The sequence below is a fragment of the Tauraco erythrolophus genome, chromosome 22 (assembly GCF_009769465.1).
Source record: "Tauraco erythrolophus isolate bTauEry1 chromosome 22, bTauEry1.pri, whole genome shotgun sequence".
Lineage (NCBI taxonomy): Eukaryota > Metazoa > Chordata > Aves > Musophagiformes > Musophagidae > Tauraco > Tauraco erythrolophus.
Genome location: NC_141486.1, coordinates 4,689,362 through 4,710,773, shown reverse-complemented (window position 1 = coordinate 4,710,773; position 21,412 = coordinate 4,689,362). Strand labels below are relative to the sequence as shown.

Below are 21,412 nucleotides of genomic sequence, written 5' to 3'. Positions count from 1 at the left end.
CAAATGTCTCTGATTATGGATGGCTTGAATTTTGCTGCAGCTATAGTCTGCAGCCTAATTTTTTTAGCCCTTCACCTCTTACCTTATGCCCTTTCCTAGCTATTTCAGGCCTGGCTACCATCTGAATCCTATATGGAGGGGGAACAGTCTCTGCATATAGCCACTGTGTCTGCTCCTGTTTGCTTGCTGTCACTGTTAAAATAGCAACCCTTGGCGAGTGGCCTGAATGTATCAGCACAGCTTGGAAACCGAATGGATGTTGAGCCACAGCTCTTGGGGTGAAGGCACAGAAATGGGTGTCCTGAGGAGGAATCGCTGTCTTCTCCTGAATCAGCTTGGAGGAAATAGTTTCACAACACTATAGGAACAAAGTAGCAAGGATCAATGTGGGAGGGGAGTGTGGTTTTATTTTACTGTGTCAAAACAGTTTTTGTTCACTTGCGTTCTCATACCTCTGCCCACAAACACTTTCTGCAAGATCCCTTGCAATGGCATGGGTGATGAAGGGTGCTGGTCCTCATCACATCTCCTGGGTTATTCTGAGGCTGGTGACTATGTGTTGGCTCTAGGTATGCCTGTAAGAGCAGGCAGTGATTTGTCTGTCTGCCTTGTTGCATCTCTGCAAGTCAGAATTTCCCTACGTATTCTCTATATGCTGCCTGGACATGCCCTTCCATCTGAAAGATATGGACTGGCAGAGAAGGGTATGGACCCCCTTCACTTCACCTAACCTGGACAAAAGCCCCTCAGCTGGCCTGCAGGAAAAGATCCCTGATGTAAACATGTGGCTTTGCCAACTGGCTGTCTTCAGGCATCCAAGCCACCCACCAGCATCTGCCCTACATGGTTGCTGGTGTCTCCATCAGCTGAGAATGACTCAGGAGCAAGGGGTGGGCGGGAGGGGACAGCTTTCCCATCACTACCTGCTCTGGCTGAGCCCACATGGCTCTGCCCAGGTGACTCTGCCAGGACTGCCCAAGGGCACAGCTGGGGTAGGAGGCAGGAGGGGCTTTGTATTTAAACATCTCTTTTTTTTTTTTTTTTTTTTTCTTTTCTCCTCCTGACAAATTTGAGCCTTTGCCAAGTGGGTAGCACGACTGACTGGAGTGGGGTGATGGCTCCATTTTCTAACAACAGTTCAAGTTTTGAAACATGGTTGCATGCTGTGTTGGAGAAAATTTTGTGATTTTTTGAGAAAAAGGGCAATCAAGGCTAAATTTCCAATACTTAACTTTCCCAGTATTGACAAATGCTGTGCTTAAGTTGTCAGTAGTGCAGCAGTTGGGTGCCCTAGCCTGGAACATGAGAAATTAAGGTTCAAGTCCACATCTCTCTCAATTTTTTCCAATCTGAGTTAACTGTGAATCACGATAAGTAAAGGGCAAAGCCTGAGGCTGTGGTGCCACAGGCTATCAGTTTGCTTCAGTTAAAATAAGGAGGAAAAAAAAAAATCCTGTAGTCCACACACCTATATCTTCAGGAAATGAAGCAAGTGCAATTTAATGAAATTACTTGTTCCAAACTACGTTCTTGTTACAGCCTTTGATTCATGCTGTTGTGCTTATATGAGCACTGGTAGGCAGGGAATCTAGATAGTGAATTTTGGGGCAGGGCAGGCCTAGCTTGCTGAGGGGCTCCGTGGAGTAAAGAGTGCTCACCATGACCTAGCACAGGTGAGTCCTCCCCTGGGTGATTTCTTATCCGCTCTAAATTAAAATATGTCTGCCTGTCTTCTGTTTCAAACTTGCTTTCAAAAGTAACAAATTTAGATACTTTCCTATACTACTTAGCCATAGGAGGAGGGACTTCATCAAGAGTTCAATCCTCTAACCTACTAGAGTTCAAACAAACACTTCAGTGTGAAAAGGTCTCTTTGTTGTTATTGTATATTTTCTGTTTGCTCCATTTCTCTTGCTACAGCACAAGACTGACCAATTTGGGGCCTTTTTCTGTTTCTGCCCCATGTTCCTGTACAGCCTTAGTTGATTGTCTCAACATCCTGTGTCCTAGCTTCCCTTCCAACTTGTTGTTGGTTAAGTCTAACTGGCTGATGTATGCCATCAGCTCTCTGGACGAGTAACTCCTGTTGAGCAAAGGAGTGTACAAGAAAGGAACTGAAAGAAGTGTGGAGAAGAGAACCTAAAATCGTATTGATTATCCCAGGTTTCCTCAAGACTATCTAAAATTCCTTCAATAACTCAGATGTTTCCATGTGTTGCTTCAAAAGTGCTGTTCTTTGAAAGCATCTCCTTGACATCTCCTTGACTTCCCAGTAGCTTCTCTGTCCTGAATTCTGGGTCATACTCACAGAAACATAAATCCAGGAAACCATGCTATGAAAAATAATGTCAGTGTCTTTGTAATCTTAACTGTAGAACTCAAAATGTCTGATTCATAGATGAGTTTCTTTAGGCTACCTCAGGTATTTTAGTGGAGGACTGTTCTGGCTGCATATCTTGTGATTTTTATCATAATTCACAGTGATGGGATGGGTGTCTCTATATTGTCCATTCCAGTGCTTGGAGCACAGGACCCTGCAGCCTGTTAGAATAGCTTCCTCAGTAGCTTAATAAACCATGTCTGGTTTAGGTAAGCTTTTAGGAAGAAAACAGCAACCGAACAGAACATTTCCTATTGTTGATAATGTTTGTTAAGCTGCAGCGGCGCTAACAATGCTGGGAGCTCTTGTAGAGATGTCACTCTGGCTTCTAGCAGCTAGTATCAACCGTTACGTAAATTGCAGTGGCTTAGAAGAAGTGCCGTCAGCCCAGTGCTGAAAACAGCTGAAATGGTGTTAACAGTAATGGGAACTACTTACAAGCAAGTCTCCAGGGTGGACAAGGCTTAAGTAGGCTGGTGTTGGAAAGGGTATCTCTAGTGCCTGAGGTGTGTGCTTTTTGCGAAGAAATCTGCGCAAAGAACATTTTGGGAAAGTCAAATGGAATAAACGTCCCACGAGCAGTTTGCACTGTAACCTGATGGGTGTGATGAAAGGGAGTTGTAGCAGCGACTCGGGTGAAATGCAGGAACAGATCAATAGATGACAGACGAAGGTAGCTGGTGAGTTTACTCTGTGCTGCAGTTTAGAAGTTACTACATGTTATCTGAGGATGCATAAATGTAAAACTTGGAGGTGACCCCGTTCAGTTGAAGGGGTAGTAACCTACTCTGCTGTGTTTGCTCGTGATTGTCTGCTCACATTGGTAGCTGTGTTTAAATTTGAAGTCAGAGCTAGGAATCGTAGCCATGTCCTGGCCATGATCAAATTTAATAATAAGCAAACTTAATAAATGATCAAATTTAATGACCTATCTTTAACTTGTACTTACCTATGCTGAATCACTCTGCTTTAGTGCTCTAGTAATAAATTTACTCCAGCTTCATCTTTTTTTAACCAAATTGATCTTTTCAGCACCCAACAATTACACATTGCCTCCGAAGAGACTCAAGTGTAGTCCCATCCTAATAAAGAACATAAGACTCAGAGTCACGTCTGTCTGATTGGTTTTTAATTCAGTGCTGGAGCAATCTGTTTACCAAGGCATTTTCAAGGTTGCATGAAATCCACCTAACTTTGAAGTAATTATCCTTCTTTTTGCTTCTTGCAAACTTAATGTCATCCTGGACCTATTATCTACCTCCCTCTCCTTCTACAAAAAGAACCACCTTCAAGTTTTCAACCCCGGAGTGATTTAATATTTATAAGAATATCAGAGAGATGAAAACAAAACTCTGTTTGTAACAGGAAAATCCAACAGGCTGAAGTGATTGCCCCAAAAAGGGTAAGTTCTTGAGGTTTCATATACCTCAGCCAACATCAAGCACATGGCCAGAGTATAGACTAAGGAAAAAAACGACAGAAGATTCTTCCATTGTCCTATGGAGACGGGTGAAGGAGTAAGTAGTCCAACAGTGTTATTTTATTTCTGCCGTATGGTTCTGTTGAATAATCCAGACACTGATGGTCTTCCCCTTGGGTTCAGTCCTGTCCCAGGTAAATGCCCTTATAGGAATAAAGCTGCTGCAGACAGCATAGAATTTATCAATAGTCAATTTATTTATCTTATTCACCTGCCAGCTGTCATATGTGAACCTGTCTGCTTGCCTGGCTGTTACAGAAAATGCTGTCAGACTTCCAGCTTAAGTGTTTTCTTTTTCTTACTTTTCTGGAATTAGATTTCTGGGGTTTTTCTTCCTCTCTTTTTATGGCAGAGCTTCATCTTCTGTCTAATTTGGAAGTAGTTTGAATCTACAGACTGGAGTTTTCTTAAACAGATTAGGGGGAATGAGTACCAAACCCTTACAGGAAACTAATTCTTGTAGGTCCTTTGAAAAGCTCAGCTTTGAAGACTGACTTCTTCATGCTGGCCTACATAGAGAAGAGGCCAAACTGCAGAGGAAACTGCTGAAGGAATATTGCACTGCTCAGCCTGGGGCTGTCTGGCATTTTGAGGGCACAGACTAGAAATAAAACATTGCTGACCCCATCGTAACCACAGATACCCTGTAACAGACCCATATTAAGACAGATCTGGCAGTAAAAGATAAGCATTACAGTGCTGTTGTCGTGCTTGTATCCTGCTCCCATGGCATTGTTTGCAGAGTCAAGGGCTCACAGTAACCTGGAAGAGCTATCACCCTGAGGACTGAAGATAAGTATTATTTTGTGCACGCCATGCCTGGGATAATTAGGCTGAGAAAAAGAAAGATATAACAAAAACATCAAACCCACAGCTCTGTTGTAGGAGCATCTGGGAGGAGTCTGGAAGACTTCAGGCTAAGTTCTTTATACTGACACAAAACTTGTTTTTCACTTGGGTAAGGCCTAAAATCTGGCTGGTTTGGTTCATGCTCATTCTAACAGCTAATAATGCTTGTCTGCAACATACATTGGAGGTGTCCAAAAATGTCTGTCTTCATGATTGCGAGGTGCTTGGATGAAAACAAGGGGCAGAGACATCTTGGCAGATGCTGTTGTGTATATACCAAAATCCAAGAGAATAGGAAGACTCTAAGAGTTCCCTGTCTCTGACTGGGGATCCTACTGACATCGGAGGGTCGATAATGTGTGTAATACGCCAGGTAGAGGACATTAAGCAACGTTTGTATTTTGCTGTTACAAGAGAGGGTGTTGCCTTTGGAAAGGCTCTGTTTGCCTATCACTTTGGGGAGCAGCTGATGGCTTTTGACCTATGATCTCTAAAAAAAAAGTATAAAGAACAGGTGAACAGAAAGGAGCTGGTGCCTTCTCCTTGCCCAGTTCCCAGGAAGCGGTGAGGCTGGTTCTGTTTGCTGAGTGTGCACTGGGAGTGGGATGTACTCACTGCCCTGAAGGCAATATATCCATCAGCAGGAGGTGTTGGGGTGATCTAGTTAGAGTGACAGTTATAGGCTTTGTTCAGTGTCTTCCTGCTCTGCTTTTTTTACTTTTTTTCATTTTTCAAACAGACTGTCTCACCCATTGTTTAATGCATTTAATTTCTTTTTGGTTTCCAGCACCAGCCCCTGAGGTCTGTACTGAACTTATTTCTTCACTTATGTCCTTTGATTGTCTTGGCCATTTGAAGATGGGGAATTTAATTTGGTCCGACGGCCTCTCTCTTTCAGGCTTCTCTCTGTGGGTAGAGATTTTTGTGCCCTTGGATTCTCCTCGCCTCTCTGCTGGTGCAGTGGGGGGTCTGGGTGATGTACTCATTCCAGGCTTTTGACTTTTCCTCCCTCTTCAGCATTTTTCCCCCCTTTTTTTCTGTTTCCCTGGAGGGGTCATAGTGTTAATGAGCACTGAGACATCCCTAGTGGCTCCCTCTTTCTGACACGCATGGCCTCCATGGTGAGCTCATTAACACAAACTCTGAAGGGGCAAGTATTTTCTCAGATAGTCGTATACAAACAAAACATATCCCCTTACTGTGACAGAGAAGAAGGCCTGAAATATGCGTATCTGCCTCTCTGAGGCAGTACTTTATCCCTCTCTTTCCTCTCCGCTCCCTTCCCCCTTTAGGCATTAGCACTTCCTACCCCTTCCAGCCATTAGAATGGCTCCTCACTGCTTTCACCAGACATTAGAGAGCAGACTCCTCTCCGCTGACCTGGCAGGCGTTTTCCTGGGTATGCTCCACATTAGCACGGGCTGTCTACGCTGGCGAGACATTAGAGCATAAACAAGTGCCTCTCCCCCACTACTCAGACGTTAGGTCATAGTTTTTCCTTATCCCGTCTCTCCATCAGGGATACAGACTCTTCCTCCTCCTTGGTAAGAGGTTTATCGTCTTTCTGAAGCCCTTAAAAGCTTCCCCACTGGCAGAAGTTCAGGTCCTTGCCAGGCATTTCCCCTGAGGGTCAGAAGACTGTACTAATCCAAACTGTATTATGGGGTGCCATCGTAATCCTGGTCAAGTCTTTGCAAGTCCTCCACCTGGAAAATGAGCAAGCAAGGGTGCAATATTTCTCTCTTACAAAGGGCCTTGAGACCTGTAGAGACCTCACCTGTGCTTTCCAGGCAGTGGCATTGATGCTGTGGTGTTACAGGTGGTCCTGAGGAGCAATGATCAGTGAAATGGCAGCTGAGAATGACTTCTGTTAGGAAAGACTTCAGTGCTCTTTTGCACACATCATCCATGAATCCAAGGCCTTGGTAAATCCTCCAAAGATTCACAGATAAAAGAATTCAGTGGTGACAAACAGATGAGTGTGCTTACCTAGCCCAGTGCCATGGATTCAGTTTTGGCAAATAGCAGCTGCTTTTGTAGAAAGTGCAATGAAGTCTAGCAGTGAAAGCTCTTCTTGGAGGTGTTTCTTCAGACTTCCAGGAGTTACAGGTTGGGTCATTCCCTAAGGCCAGAGCTATACTGTTCCTTGCAAATATCTTTTATCTCCTCAATAATTAACTGATTTTACTAACTGCATTTGTTAATGTTATTTTCCAAAATTGTACCATGATCTTGGGTGTGTCTTACAGAACAGAGTTCTATAAGTTGCACAGAAGATTGCTAGTATTTAGAGGGTTACTTTCAATGTAAAATATTCTGGAAGTGGGGAAGCCAAGTTTAAAATGTATTTATGGTCACTAATCGGGAAGCTTAATGATACCATATCACTTGCTTGACCAATCCCAACCAATCAACAGCATACAGCGAAAACAACCAAATACCATGCAAAAACTTAAAAAAAAAGAAATATTGAAAAATGTCACTAAGTAAATCCAAATAATGCATAAATTAGAGGGAATTGCAACTGGTTCATGGATATTCTATGAGCAGAAGATAAACATCTAAGTTAGTTGCATAAATTATTCATCATAACATATTTGCTCAGCTTTTCTCATCAGCTATGAAAGCCATACATCCGAGCATTTGGAGAGTATAATAGAACTGGGCTTTCACCTCCAGTGATATGTCCCCAGAGTAGGAAGCCCTGGGGAGGGATGGCATGCATAAGAACTGAGTGGAAAAAGTCGTCTTCACTATGATGTTTTAGATGTGGATTCTGCAAAGGGCTCCTCTACTCCATGATTAGTAACTGGAATTGTCCTCTGGCAGCAGGCAAAGTGGAAGATATGGTAATGATTTCTTTTAAATTCCTCCTTTTGCCTCCTGCCAGTGGTGTCAGGAGGTGATGTTGGACCCGATGTCAAAAATGAACCCACTTTCCCTTTGAACACACTGTTTACCAAATTTTCATTCCCTTTTCCTACCTTCTCCCATTTTTATTGCCCACTGCTTTCCAGTCCATGGTCCTAATTGTAACTGTTTGTTCTGTTCATATCCACACACAGAATGGGGACACTCCCAGGGTTTGGGTGTTGATATATCAATAGGGCCCTATCGATCAGTTGCATGTTTCAACTCTGTGGTCTTTGCTTTGGAATAGATAACTTGACAGTAACAAAAGCAAACTCTCTGGACTTTGGGGAATGTGAAGCATTCCCTCAGTTCTTTCTGAAAGCATGCTGGCTCTGGAGGGCTCTAGTCCCTCCTGACTATTGATAATGCTTGGAGGAAGCAGTAATCTGAAAGCAAAAGTGTGCTTGAGTTTTACAGGAAGCAGAATTGTGTCTTTGGAGAGGAAGCACAGATGGTATTTTTCCTATGCTCGCTAGTTATGATCTTTATTATGGGAACATGGGTATCTCTATTCTAAAACCTTGCCTGTCTTTTAGTGTCCAGATCCGCCTCTTCCCATGCAGTGTTACTGCTGAGGGGACCATTCCTTCATGCAAAGGAGATTTCCTTGTACAGTGAGATTTTGGATTGCCACTCTAATCAGGAATTATTAGAGCAACTCCTCTCCAGTGTCAGAGAGAAGCTATTTGTCTTTGCTTTTAAGATTTTATCTATTGATAAAATCAGCTGTGGGACCCCCAAACATCTCTTCCACATATACTAAGTACTGGACTTCTACACTTTTCTGGAACACAGAGGTAATAAAACCTACATCCTGCTCCATACCGTGAACACATGAACAATGGTGATGTACTCATTATCTGCAGCCAACTTTGGAGTCGATGTTTTCTCCACTCCTGGTATTAAGATACCAGTGTATGGGATTTTTGGGGTTGTGTTTGGGTTTTTTTGTGTTTTTTCCTGGCCTTTTGACAGAGTTTTTTTTAGGAAAGACCAGTGTTTCTGCAGATTTCAAGGTTTGACACTAGTGACTCTTAAGATGTGGTAAGAGGGGTGTTCTGTCTTGGCATTTTTACTTGGCTTGTGAAAGCCGAGGAGCTACAGAGGGAGCATTAGCTCAGGTGCAAGGAGATATTTTGAAGTGAAAAGCTGCCACTTTGCTATTTTAATGAATGCATCTGCTGTTAAGCAGCCTGGGGTGCAATCAAAATAAATACATGTATAATTGCATTAAGTAAAATAACCTAACACACACAAAGTGGACTGGGTGTAGAATCAACCTGGGAAAGAAAGATCTGGTTTGTCATCCTGGCTTTGCAACTGACTTACAGCATTTCCTAAATCTGCCTGTGTCACATTCTCTACCAGCAAAGTGGGATTGCTGGTGCTGGTTGACACACTTTGATAGAAAGTGCCGTGTCAGTGACAGATATTGTCATTCCTATTATTTAAATGAAATTTTTGTCTAAAACCCATGTTACAGGAATATGTGAATGAAAAGTGACAGAAGTGTGTGACTTGATTATCTGGGAGATAGCTTAAGATAGTGCAGATACGTTGTAGGAGGGTGGTTATAAATAATATCCTTTCCTTTTAAGAAGGCCTTGCTTAATATTTTTCAAAGAACATTAATAGGTTTCTCATCTTTTAGGTCCTCAGCTGGTGATGTATTTCAGAGGCCTGACTTTTAGATCACAGGTGTGCAAGTTTTTTTCTAGGTGTTTCCCTCTATGCTGTTTCAAAAAAGATACCTGCAATAAAGAGCTGCTTTTGCAAACATTATTTTTTTTTCCCCAGTTGCTATCAGTTTAAAAGAAGGGATTTGAAAATCATTTTATATTTAAAAAAAAAAACAAAAACCACCAAGCAGAAAGAGAAACAAACCTCCATTTTCATCCTGGCCTTTGCTTATATCTTATATCTGAATTGATTCTTTTAGATGGTTTATCAAGCGTATTGTTTTTAAAAATAATCTTTTGCTGTACTTCTGTTGCAGAAAGATTAAGATATTTTGAGAAGGTGTTTCCTTCAGCCTTGCTTTGCAAAAGCATGCCAGGAAGGCTTGTGGACATGGATGTAGCAATGGTCAGACTGGTCTAGATCTACAGTCTAACTGACCAGCTCTTTCGGTGACAGAAACAAGAATTTGCTGCTTTAGGGAGGGCCATCAGACCCCAAAGCTTGTGAGGATGAAAGGACCAACCTGCTTTCTTTGTAGGGAAATGCAGCTCTCTGCCAAACCTCTCTGGAGACTCTGAGGCTACCTCCTCATCAGCCCAGACCCTGATCCTCGGAGTGTATTGTTATTATGCAGTAATGTCTTGCTTTTCCTCTTCTCCTCCCCCTGCCCCTCTGTCCAGCCTCGTGGCCTCACGTGTGCCTTTGTGTGGGGGTGTCCAACAGGATTATCCCCTTCTCCATCCTCCTTTCCTGCCCTCTGTGGCTCTCTCTGCCCCTCCAGACTCGAAGCCTCACCCCTGTTGTGTTCCTGTGTTGTTGCATAGGGAGTTTGCCCGTTGGAAGGTGAGGAACACAGCCATTGAGCGGAGGGACCTGCTCCACAATCCACTGCCCCTGATGCCTGAGTTCCAGAGGAGCATCCGCCTCCTGGGCAGGAGACCCACCACACAGCAGTTCATCGATACCATCATCAAAAAGTACGGCACCCACATCCTCATCTCTGCCACCCTGGGAGGTAGGTGGCACCTGGGCTGTTCTCACACAGGGGTGTTGGGGGGGTAAAGGCACCGGGATGGCCCTGGCACCCCTTGGCCGTGCTGTGTGGGGGCTGGCTGGTAGCACCAAGCCGGGCTTCAGATCCCCCGTCAGAGACCATCCCATCGTCAGATGGTGCAGAAATCCCTGGATTTGCGAATAGCCTTTGCGAATGATTTCACAGCGCAACACGTGATGGTCGTGCACCTGTGCTCGTCCAGCAACGACGTGTGTGTCCCGCTGTGCGTCACGATAGATGTGCTTCGTTTGGCTGGGGAGCCTGTCTGTCGTTCCTGCCCCTCTGGCCTGAATTTGACAATAGAACATGTTGATCCCTCTTTTTTCCAGAACAAAACCAAATGCAGAGGGAAAAGCATCCTTTCTTGCTGGAACTGGAGGACTTTAAAGAGCTCCAGGAGAAAGGGGCTTAAGCAGTTGGGCAGGGAGTGTGTGCAGCAGGGAAAAGGATGGCTGGAAAGGGCTGTGCTGAATGAGTAAAAGAAAGCAGTAACATGGAGTAGGCTTTTGAAACAACAGTAGTTAAGTAAAATTCGAAATGTACACGCAAGGACTGCGGAGGGGTTTGCACATGCAAGCGGAATATGTCGGTGGTGACATAAGACAGAGCACTGTTGGGCCATTAACCCAAGACTAAGCTACTGGTGCTGTATAAATATTTTAATTACTGAGTATTAAAAACAGGAGGGGTGAAAATCAGCAGCTCCTCATGATATTTGTTGCTGATTTTTTTTTTCCTCTCATATTTTTGCCATTCTTTACCGGTTTAGGGTGTGCATTAAGACACCTTTCTTTTGAGAACTACTGTCTATCAGAAAGATTCTGCAGTGGTAAATGGTCCTGATTCTAGTACAGAGTTTGTTGGTGTTACTTCTTCTAATGTACCTGACCTCCAGCCTTGCCATGTTGCAAAGTTTGCAGTGAACTTTGAGGAATTTCTGGCCATCTGTCTGTTCCCAAAGCGTTCTGCAGACACTGGGATGAGATGTAGATGAGATTAGATGTGTGCATATGATTCATGCACAAATTAGGTGGTAAGTAAATTGGCACCGTTCCATTGAAGTCAAATGGCCTCTTGTGTGGCAAACGTCCTTCAAAGATCCTCGGGCTGCTCTTCCAGTCTAGGCACTCAAACCGTCTGCTCCATCAGCACGAAATGTGAGAAAGCAGGTTTCCATGCACTGAAGAGTACAAGTGACTGCCTGCATCGGGCTTTAATGAAGTCTGCGTAAAGATAAAGTTTTTATTGAGAAAATCACTTTTTCAGGACCATATTTTACAGACCCCAAGCCAGCCAAGTAAGAATCTAATGAAGTGTTAAGAGTTTTTATTGTGGGTTTACTTTTCTTTCCATTGACATGCTTTTTTCTTCTTGCCACTCACATTTGTAGAAATTCAGAATAAGACCTTTGATGGTAAAATATATTTTTAATTTTGCCTGGGTGAGGTTATGAATTATTCACAGGGGCTTGTTTCTTCTCCTGATTTTACAACACAACAATTTTAAATATGCAGAGGCTTGTAACGAGAACTGGTGTTGGAGAGGAGTGCTAAATACTCTATCAGCCCAGAGCATGGTGAGCAATGGTAGGGGAGAAAAGAAGGATTTATCTTGGCAGTCCCAGGGAAAATGTAGATGAAGCTGGGGCATGTATTATGCAAGGAGGACATGCTCTAATCACAATCTGTGGGCTAAACAAGACTGCTGGGATATAAAACTAGACGTGTCCTAGCACCCTTGCTCTCCCAAGATCTCACATCTCCTCAGAGAAGTTACAAGAGTTCTGCCTTGGATGACAGTTGTTTGTATCTTAGCCTGATGTCTTAAGTTGTAAACGAGTGACAAACATGCAGGAAATTGTTTTGCTTTTAAATGCCAGCTGTTGCATGGACCCCGGGAGGCTGGGTGATGGATCAGGCCAGCCCACTGGAATACAGCAGCTATTTTCACACCTGGCCACATGAGAAACAGCCCTGATGCCTTTTAACCTACTGAGCAGCTGGGTCCCCCTGGAGCCTCATAAAAATCAGCTCTGCTCCAGTTTAGGTCTGACAAAGGGATTGGTGAAGGGTCATTTTGAGGGCATCTGTGCTCGGGGATGGAGCACACAGAGCTGAGAGCCAATTTTCAGTGAAAGCCCTGAAGGAAAGACAACTTTGAACATAGCATCCGCTTAATAGATGAGAAATTAAGACTTAATAATGCAGCAAAAGTCTATTAACCTCCCTTGATCCAAGGGTTGCTTTCTTATGCGTACCCTTCATGGGGATGCTGTGCTTTTCCAGGTCTGCACACATGTACACAGAATGGGTTTCCAGCAACGTTATTTCTGCTCAGCACCCTTCATTCCTAGGGACAGTATTTGTCTCTTGGGAGAAGCATCAAATATCTCGGGCTTTACTTTCCTCTTTTCTTCCTCTTCCTCCCAGTGGAGAGGTCCAAATACCTCAAGGAGCAAAAATGAGAGCTTTTGTGGAGAAATCACTGGTCTCCACTGCCCTGGAGCATAGGTGTCTCCTGTGTGATGCCCAGGAGCTGTCTCGCTGCTCATTGCCTGCTCTGTGTCTGGGGACTGAAAGCTGATGGTGGATCTCCTGGTGATCTGAAACCACTGTTATTGCCTGATGCAGTTCACCCCAGGTTTCCTGGTTGCTCTCCGTCCAAGGGATCTCCAGTATCAGCATTCCTCTACTAAAGTGAACTGGTCTGGACTTGAAAGGTCCTGATTTTTGCATCTTGGCTATTAAAAGAAGGTATTATTTTTTTCCCCAGAAAAAGCTGTTTTTTTTCAGTTACTGGTAGGGTTGGAGAAGAGTTGATACCTGGATCCCGCAGATCCCTCTGAGAATCACAGTTAAAGGGGGGAATTATCCCAGGTCTTCTCTCTCTTTTCACAGTCTTGTGAAATGGAGGCAAAGCATCATTTTTGTCTGCTGCATCTCCATGCAGATAAATACTTCCACTATGAGAGATACCAAACTTTTGGCTCAAAACACAACACTTTCACACCGATCTGGTCTATCTTCCCCTAAGCCTCTTGGCTGCCTCCCATACGGACGTCCTTTTGGTGGCAAACGAGTTGCCTCATGAAAATTCACAAGGCCTGACCTTCCTTCAAATCTCCCTCTAAAACTCACCTCAAAGACGAAACCTGAAAATGCTGTGACAGCAGCCGGACATCTGGTGCGCAGCGACTGCTGTTTTCGCACTAATCACAGGCATCTTCTTACCCTGTGCTTCGCCGGCCGTTTGTTGTACCCACCTGTTGTGTCTTGTCAGATATGTGGGGTTTAAATCCTCTGGGACAGGAACCATCTTTCTGCTGTTTGTGTGGATGGAGCCCGGTGTGACAGAGCCTTGATCCCTGCCAAGGTCTCCTCACGCCGCTCAATGCATAATCATAGAATCATAGAATCATAGAATCGTTAGGGCTGGAAGGGACCTTCAAAGGTCATCTAGTCCAACCCCCCTGCAAGGAACAGGGATATCTCCAACTAGATCAGGTTGCTCAGGGCCTCATCCAACCGGGCCTTGAACGTCTCCAGGGATGGAGCATCCACCACCTCTCTGGGCAACCTGTTCCAGTGTTCTACAACTCTCATGGTAAAAAATTTTTTCCTAATATCCAACCTGAATCTACCTCCCTCTATTTTAAAACCATTACCCCTTGTCCTATCACAACTGGCCCTCTTGAACAGCCTCTCCCCATCTTTCTTGTAGGCCCCCTTGAGGTACTGGAAGACCGCTATAAGGTCACCCCGGAGCCTCCTCTTCTCCAGGCTGAACAGCCCCAACTCTTTCAGCCTGTCCTCATAGGAAAGGTGCTCCAGCCCTCTTATCATCTTCGTGGCCCTCCTCTGGACCCTCTCCAACTGGTCCATGTCCTTCTTATGTTGGGGACTCCAGAACTGGACGCAATACTCCAAGTGAGGTCTCACGAGGGCAGAGTAGAGGGGGAGAATCACCTCCCTTGACCTGCTGGCCACGCTCCTCTTGATGCAGCCCAGGACGCGGTTGGCCTTCTGGGCCGCAAGAGCACATTGCCGGCTCATATTGAGCTTCTCGTCCACCAGTACTCCCAAGTCCTTCTCCTCAGGGCTGCTCTCGATCCATTCTCCGCCCAGTCTGTATTTGTGCCTGGGATTGCCATGACCCAGATGTAGGACCTTGCACTTGGCCTGGTTAAACTTCATGAGGTTGGTACGGGCCCACCTCTCCAGCCTGTCGAGGTCCCTCTGGATGGCATCCCTCCCTTCCAGCGTGTCGACGGCACCACACAGCTTGGTGTCATCGGCGAACTTGCTGAGGGTGCACTCCATGCCACTGTCCACGTCACCGACAAAGATGTTGAAGAGGGCCGGGCCCAACACGGACCCCTGAGGGACGCCACTCGTGACCGGTCTCCACATGGACATCGAGCCGTTGACCACTACTCTCTGAGTACGGCCATTGAGCCAATTCCTTATCCACCGAGTGGTCCATCCATCAAACCCATGCCTCTCTAGTTTAGAGAGAAGAATGTCGTGCGGGACAGTGTCAAAAGCTTTGCACAAGTCCAGGTAGATGACATCCGTTGGTCGACCCTTGTCCACCGATGTTGTCACCCCATCATAAAAGGCCACCAAGTTGGTCAGGCACGATCTGCCTTTGGTGAAGCCATGTTGGCTGTCACCCACCACCTCCTTGCTCTCCATGTGCCTTAGCATGGTTCCCAGGAGAATCTGCTCCATGACCTTGCCAGGCACAGAGGTGAGGCTGACCGGCCTGTAGTTGCCCGGGTCCTCCTTGTTCCCCTTTTTAAAAATGGGGGTTATGTTCCCTCTCTTCCAGTCATCAACGGTGATAATCATCTCAACGGTGATAAAGGAAATCAAAGCTGGCCATTTTCCAGTGAAAGTCTTTTTGCAAGAAGTAACAGTCATGATGCTGCTACTACTACAAGTTTGATCATGGCCAAAGGGCAGTATGTTATTTTTAACAAAATATTAAAGAGAGGAAGTTTTATGTGTCAAACTTCTCCACTTTGCTCCTGTGAAGCCAATTAAAAGACTGTAACCAATCAATCCTTTTGATGAAAAGTATCTTCTTTCTTCCAAAAATTTCCACTTTTCCTCTCAAAGCCGAAGGCTCGATCCTCAGCATATCAGCTGCTTGAAAAACTGAAATCCAATAAAAATATTATGATTTTCAGCCAGAATATTTTTGGTTTGTTTTCAGGCATTTGGATTCCAGATAAAAGCTGGAAAAATTTCCAAGGAGAGCAAGGGAGAGGGCTTACTGATGGTGTGGGTTTTTTTTCTTCATATGTGCAATAAAATAAGTTATTCGGACAAATCCAATGATTTCAGCTAATACAGATTTTTAAGAAAAGGGCATGCTTGTTCTCTTTTTTTTTTAAAAAAAAAAAAGCAAAAATGCTGAGAAGCAAAATATTTCTTAGCCTAAAAAGTGGTGATGTGCTTTTTTTGACCATGTTATCATTGCCAGAGGCAATGTATTCATCAGTGGTTCATCTATCAAATTAGAGCAAGTACCATTCTTCTCATTGAGAGCTATGTAGAAATGGCACATTCCTACCCTAGGTGTCTATTCTCTTCGTTTATTAAATCCAAAACTTCAAATGCTGAGAATGCAGGATGGTATTCTACCTCTTTACTCCTCCTATAATGTCAGCCTTATGTTAAGAATGAACTGGATTTTAATCTGGCTCATACAGCACAAATTGAACTTTTAGGTAAATATTACTTCTCAGCTCTGTGTCCTTTTCTTATATCTTTTGTTAGGTTCAGGTTTCTGCTAATGCTTAGTGCTATCAGGTCTTAACTGCTTCACTCCCAGATTCTCTGTGATGACTGGCTCAGAAACACCTGTTGTCTCCTATCTTGCACAATATTTTTCACTCTCCACTTAAATTCACTCTAGAAGAGTGAGGAAAAAAGCAGAAAGGGTGGTTGGTTTAATTTAGCATTCTCATTTACTTTTTCTTGTGACTACTCTCTTTCACTCAACCCTTTCCCTTACCCTTTTGCATGGCCACTGGAGGCTAAAGAGGTACAATGAGCATTTGTTTGACCTCTGTACCCACCTATGTCCTATTTGCAACTTAAATCATCATTTGTTCCTTCTTGAAATCAGGTCAGAGAGAATTACATAAAAGTGGCATCTTCTCTGGTCAGGTGTGTGTCGCTCCAGAGGCACTGCCCATGGAGAAAAGTGTTCCTCAAGTGGGGCTAATGGTCTGAATCCTTTCCAACAGTTGTGGTGAAGCTATACTGGCTAATAAACATCCAAAACGTTATCTACTCAGTTCAGCAGAGACGATCTACAAGTGTGGTGGGCCTGGCCTTTCTGGCTGAATAGAGGAGGAGGCTGAGATTCCAGTACTGGTGAGGAAGGGTGGGTTCATTTAAGAGTGCTTTAGGTGTCAGACTTTTCTTTCCTTAGGTGCAACATGTGACGTTTTGTGTTCCTGTTAAGATGACCCTTCTTGGCAGCCTCCTGGGCCTTACTGAAATCTCCTTTTCTTTCTGCTGCAGGAGAGGAGGCCTTGACCATGTACATGGACAAAAGCCGCCTCGACAGAAAGTCAGGAAACGCTACGCAGAGCGTTGAAGCATTGCACCAGCTTGCTTCCTCCTACTTTGTAGACCGTGATGGCACCATGAGGAGACTCCATGAGATCCAGATCTCTACCGGAGCAATTAAGGTATGATATCTTGCCTTTGGAAGAAAAAAAGATTGTGTCCATACCAATACTATAGGGATTTGAGGTAGGACTGTGCCAGTCTTTTTTGATCACAAATTGTCGTGTTCCTGCTCTGATTTCCTAGGGTAAGTTCTTCTCTTATGGACCATTCTGAAGAATTTATTTCCTCAGGGCCAGTAATATTTGGAAACAGGTAGGCATTCAGTGTGATGGTTATGTAGGATAGGAGACTTCCACTATGTGTGACAGTGACCTCTGGAAGGGAGGGAAGGAACAAATAATCCAGATAGCATTGGAGGTTGGAAGGGAAAGGCAGGTCTGTGAAATGGGCAACATTGTGCTACCTAGAAGTATTTTCCTCTTGTGGGTGTAAGACTGCTAAACATCTCAGATGAATTTGCTACAGGAAAAGGTGAAAAACTCAGTGTGGCATTACTGAGGCATCTGGAATGAAACGAACTGAGAGGCAGCTTGGGGGTTGCAGCAGGAAGGAAGGGGAGCTGCTCAGAGCATACAAAATAGGGCAAATAGCTCTGCAGACAAAGGCTGCCTTCTCTGAAAGCAATTATCCTATACTGGGGAGGGATTTTATTGTTGCAGAGTTCACTCCAGGGAAGGCAGTGTGGATGGAGTCGTCATTGTTAGCCATTTCTGAAAGGTTTCAGCTCTTGTTATTGTTCTGTGGTGTCTCATGGCTGGGTTTGTTCCCTTCTGGATGGGAAATCGAATTGAGATATTGAAACAGTGACAGCAGATAATCATCCTTTGTGAATTCAGGAAGGGCAGCTCTTCTCCATGGCTGGAAATCAACAGCAACCACAGCAGCAGCAGCACTGCAGGTCATGTGTGCTTCCATCTATCCTCAGCACAAGGATGATGTGCACATATGTCGTGGGAGCACTAGGCACTGTTGTGGGCTGGCAATCCATCTCTCTATCTTGCTTTCCAGTAAGAGAAGCCAGGGAATAATTCCTCTACTGTCTTCTGATGTTCTTCAATGGAGATCCTCTATGAGAAACATCAATCTGCAGGACCTCATTGCCAAGCCCGGAATAACATGCAGTACCATAAAGAAAGCAGATACAATTCACTCTGTTTTCTCAGCTTGTGAGCGTGCCACACGTTAGAACTGTGCCTGTCCAGTGCAGGGCATTTTTTCCCAATTGGGGAAGATGCATTTTGGATTGCATCAGCTGGTGGCAAGGGGTCATTGTGTTACTAGGTCTGAACCTGCCTGGGGAAGATGTGAAGCTGCAATCAAAGGGAACACTCTCTCTTTTCTACATCCTCCGTAGGTAACAGAAACTCGGACTGGCCCCCTGGGCTGTAACAGCTACGACAATCTGGACTCTGTGAGTTCTGTCCTTCTGCAAAGCACTGAGAGCAAACTCCACCTGCAAGGTAGGGCACAGGAACGAGGGAGATGGTAATACAGGGCATGGAGTGGGGGAATGAAATGAGACGGGTGGCCTTTTCCCTTCCTTTTATTGCTGTGATTGCTGCTTCCTCTGTAAATTCTCTGAGGCAGGAACGGTGGCCTCTGGTGGCTTCAAATGATGCTCAGCACTGCAGAGCCAGGGCTTGACAGGGACCGAGCTAAAGGCTCAAGGACCTGCAGGCTGCACCCCAGTGAAGTGTCTGGGTGCCCCCTGCCATTGAATTTTGATGGACTTCTGTGTATTATACATACCCTGATACAAATAAACGTGACCTTTTCCATTAATATTGAAGGAGCATTCTGTTCACGTCTCTTTTGTCCCTCCCAAATTGCTGATTTGCGTAAGAGGGTGGCAGATCAGCTTTCGGGACTCTCTAATGACCGTAATCTTTGGGAAAAGTCACAGAGGTTTTATTTGGATGCTAGAAGCCATGGCTTCAGTCCCAGTTGGGGAGCTAGTCCAGAATTCAACAGATAGAGGTCATGACTGAATTAATAAATAAATACAGGCTGGTTAGCAAGAAGGCAACTTCAGTAGAAGGAGGAAATTCACTGGGCATGTAATTTACTAAGGTTATTCCCAAGTTTTTGACAAAATAAGGAAATGTGGGATTTAATTGCTCATTTGCCCAGATGGTTTTATTTCTGGAATCCTTGTACTTGCGCAAATTTTAATTTTTCAGATGAATGGGCTACATTACATCTTCCGCTTTGAGTATAATTTGGCAAGTGCTGTTTTAATCTTGGTTTCACAGAAACTGGGTTTCATTTACTGAGTCATGTTGCGGATATATTATTATTGTTGTTATTATTTGCCTTTAAAAATAATAGGCAGGTTGTTTTCACTATTCCAGTGATTATCTAAATCACTGAGTTCTGGTTCTTGCTTAATTAACAATAAACAATTTGAGGCTTTTTATATACTATGATCATGGCTGCTGGTAATGAAAACCCAAGGATGACACATCAGATAACTAGGTGAACAGCTAAATAAGCAGGCAGCTCGGTTTATAGGCAGGCAAACTGGTAAGTAGGTAAATCAATAGATCTCTATTGGTTATCTGATCCTACAAGAGAAGAGAAAAAGCAAGATGCCTGGGAGGGGGAAGGAGGTGGAGGAAGAGGGTAAATTTAGGAGAGAGAGGAGATGTAAGGTGGATGAGGCTTTGATTTCTGAAGGGAGCAGATAGAGGACCTCAGAGGTCAACCACACGTGGGTTTTGTGGAGCTTCATGGCATAACCCAGCACAGAGAGAAGCCAGACCCAAGCCAAGGGAGACAGTGAGGGAAGGGAGGAAAGCAAGAGCTTTTCCTAGTAGAACAAGGTGACCTTTAAAGATACACCTGAGTGTTTTCCACCTAATCTAGAGTGTGGTTCTTGGGATAATTACCCAGGATCCTTCCTCTGCTCTGAGAGGCCTCATTAGAAATTAGTCACAAGGCTGCAGGTAATGGATCGTGACCGAGTCTCCTCTGATCTGATTAGCAGCCGAGCATGAGCTGCTGACAGAAATCCATGTTGCTACCTTTGTGTCACTCTAGCTCCTGGGCCAGCTCAATAAAAGAACAGCATCTTTGTGACAAGGAGAATTTCTGTTTCTGAACTTGCTTGCTGGCGCCCAGCCCTGAGAATCATGGTTTCAAAGACGTGCTCTTTAGGAGATGCAATGGCCAGACCCAGAGCTGAGCTACCTTCATGCCTATATATAGGGTTTGGGAAGGTCAGCCAGCCCAGAGGGTTGGGGGGTGACCTGGATGCATGCACAGTGCAGGTCCTGTGGTTACATGGACAGAAAAGCATCACAAATATATAAAACAGTATTCATGTGGACCCAGCATCGTCCCCTCACCTGCCTCCACCTCCAGTGCAGCTGATGCACGAGCTGCCTGGGAAAGGAGTAAACCAGGGCATAGGAGGGGAAGATGCTAACAGTTCTGCAGCAGTCTGGTGGGAAAATGTGTTCCCCCAGAATGTGTGTTACCTGGAAAAGTGTCCTAGGCTGAAATTTGAAAATTTGAGTGAAAAAAACCCCAGTATTTTGAAAAGTTTCAGGGAATTAAAATTCCAGAGACATATCCTCTTGGACAGTGTGATGGTATATGTCAATATTTCAACATTGGACTATTTCAATATGGTAAAATCCTTCTGTGCTATTCTAAACATTGTGACATTAAACAGGAAATATTGCATATTAGGTAGTTCGTTATGTCAAATATGGCAACAGAATATTAAAATTTACATTACAATTAATAACAAAGTCTTTGCCAAGATGGGCAGAGCAGTAATGACAGCACAAAACATTTCAGCTTTTCAGTGAAGCAAAATGAGGAAGTATGAAAAATACATTTAGACCTTTCCCCGTCAAAAGTGCTTTTGGAGTCAACAGGCTCTCACAAAATGCTTCAATGAAACTGCATTTTCAACAGAGAACTCTTCTGTGGAAAATGTTTCAAATAGCTCTAATTTAGAGCCAGGGAAATTTACCTCTTTTAATGCAGGAAGCCTTTTATATACAGTCCAAAACCAAACATCTCTCTCTAATAGTTTTTCTAGGTGAATTAAGGACACGTTCCCTTGTCAAACACTTCATACTGTGCCTGTAGTTATCTAAGACAAATTTATACCAAATCTGTGCTGCTCTTAATTTTTAAAGAGGAACTTTATGCTTTACAGAGTGGCAGAACTCCTTCTTCTGATCAATAAGTTACCTTCAAAACTAAGATATCCTCCCTAATACTCATCACCAGCAAAATTATCTCCTGTGTGTATTATCATCCACTGAGGCTGGGGATGAGCCCATTCCTTGTACACCCTGACTTGGACTGAGATGCTCATTCCATGAAAATGATTCAGTATCGCAGTCTTTAAGACCTGGTTGCCCTTCTGCTTGGTTGCTGACATGAGGTGACTT

The 21,412-nt window shown here is 44.2% G+C and overlaps 1 protein-coding gene across 1 annotated transcript in view; it reads left to right on the top strand.

The window, feature by feature from the left end:
- The window catches only part of BRINP1 (BMP/retinoic acid inducible neural specific 1), a 60,233-nt gene that overhangs the window by 21,810 nt on the left and 17,011 nt on the right, over nt 1-21,412 (top strand). Inside the window, exons 2-4 of the mRNA XM_009981083.2 lie at nt 10,127-10,317; nt 16,893-17,062; nt 18,358-18,463. Of these exons, the coding sequence (XP_009979385.1) occupies nt 10,127-10,317; nt 16,893-17,062; nt 18,358-18,463 (467 nt within the window). The remainder of the gene's footprint in view (nt 1-10,126; nt 10,318-16,892; nt 17,063-18,357; nt 18,464-21,412) is intronic.